Source organism: Mrakia frigida (assembly GCF_051309035.1).
Source record: "Mrakia frigida strain ATCC 22029 unplaced genomic scaffold BDY24scaffold_107, whole genome shotgun sequence".
Taxonomy (NCBI): domain Eukaryota; kingdom Fungi; phylum Basidiomycota; class Tremellomycetes; order Cystofilobasidiales; family Mrakiaceae; genus Mrakia; species Mrakia frigida.
The window spans coordinates 1-1,506 of record NW_027481174.1 but is presented as its reverse complement, the minus strand read 5'-3'; the positions used below and the strand labels follow the sequence as shown (position 1 = coordinate 1,506).

Below are 1,506 nucleotides of genomic sequence, written 5' to 3'. Positions count from 1 at the left end.
GTTCCAAAATCCCTGGACCTCCAGTCGTGCGCTCTGCTTTCTCCTACTTTCTACGTGAGTGAACGAGCGCTAGTCAGTGTAGAACAGGTCGAACGAGGACTGATCGGCTCTCCTTTTGGGCGAATTGCCAGCTCATCGCCACTCCCCTCCTCTATCGACGGATCTCTCTCGTCACAACTCAGTCCATGGTCCAGCTCCTTTACACCCTCGCTACGACACCGGTTCTGGCTCAACTCGTTGAGGAGCTCCACTTCGAAACCTACGCCCCGGAACATCTAGGGCAGATCACTCAAACTCCCGTCGATGTCATGCTCGCTTGCTCTCGCCTCAAGAGTTTCGCGTTCAAAAACCAATTCTCCCCTCCTCTGGTAAGCAGCTTCCCTCTGTGGACGGTTCAACTGTAGCTCAACACTGATCCAGTGTTATCTTCAACGACTTCAGCTTACGACTGGGAAACGAAGCGAAATCATTCGACAAGGTGAGGACGCTTCGATCTGGTCAATGTTTTTTTATCGACCGAGAACGAGAAGCTGACTCTCGTCGACCTTCACTCTCAACAGTCGGGATCAGGACTCGCGGAGCTTCAGACGGAAGCACAATGGATTGGAGATACAACGCTTGTGAGTGCAGAGGAAACGATCAGCTCCGAGTCGCGTCGCGTCGATTCGAACTGACGCGCCTTGCTTTCAACTTCTCCGCTCCTGCGTCCGAACGCAGTGAAAGCTCTAATCTCGCAACCTCGGCATCTTCTCCATCTGGACACTACTCTCACAGGACTCGCGACCTTCGGGTGCTTCGGACAAGCCTCGACCCTCACCTTCCTCCGTCTTTCGATGAGCGACCCTCGACGCCCTCACCTTCCCTACTGCCTCCCCAACCTCCCCAACCTCAAGATCCTCACTCTCTACTTCTGGGCCGACGTCTTCGAGCACGTTTGGGAGGCTGCCATCTACGAACTCCTTGATCAAGTCGGGTCGAACCTCGTCGAACTCGCCATATCGGAACAAACGTCGAACTTCGTCTCCCACGCTCACATCCTCGATCTCATCAAACGAGCCCCCAACATCGCTACACTTCGAATCAAAGGATCCTCGCTCTTCGAACTCGACAACCTCGAGATAGCTCATCCCACTGTCGAGAATCTCCTCCTCAACCACCACCTCTTCGGACCCAGCAACGATCGCCTGGACGGTTGGCTCATCCAACTCGAGAAGAAGAGATGGCCCAAGCTCAAGGCCGTATGGCTCAACAGCATCACGTGGAGCAGCTACCCAGAGACCGAGTTCTTCAGGACCGAGTGCAGGAAGTGGGTAAGGGCAGCGAAGGAGAACGAGGTTGCGTTGCTGGATCATGAAGGAAACCCGCGTGAGTGTCGATCTCTTTTCTCAAGTCGACACCGAGACCTCCGCTGAGACCTCTGTTTACCTTTGACGTTCGAGCAGCACCTCTCTGGGTCACCAACGCCGAGTGGGTCGAACCCGCAGAAGACGAAGGCTTCGAATCGCT

The 1,506-nt window shown here is 54.8% G+C and overlaps 1 protein-coding gene across 1 annotated transcript; it reads left to right on the top strand.

The window, feature by feature from the left end:
- Positions 1-185: 185 nt before the first annotated feature.
- Positions 186-1,506, top strand: BDY24DRAFT_420524 (uncharacterized protein; the record flags this gene model as incomplete). Its single annotated transcript, XM_076644007.1, has 5 exons — positions 186-368; positions 442-478; positions 561-620; positions 718-1,365; positions 1,443-1,506. Coding segments are annotated over 5 exons (992 nt in total), but the record flags the coding sequence as incomplete, so codon positions are not given.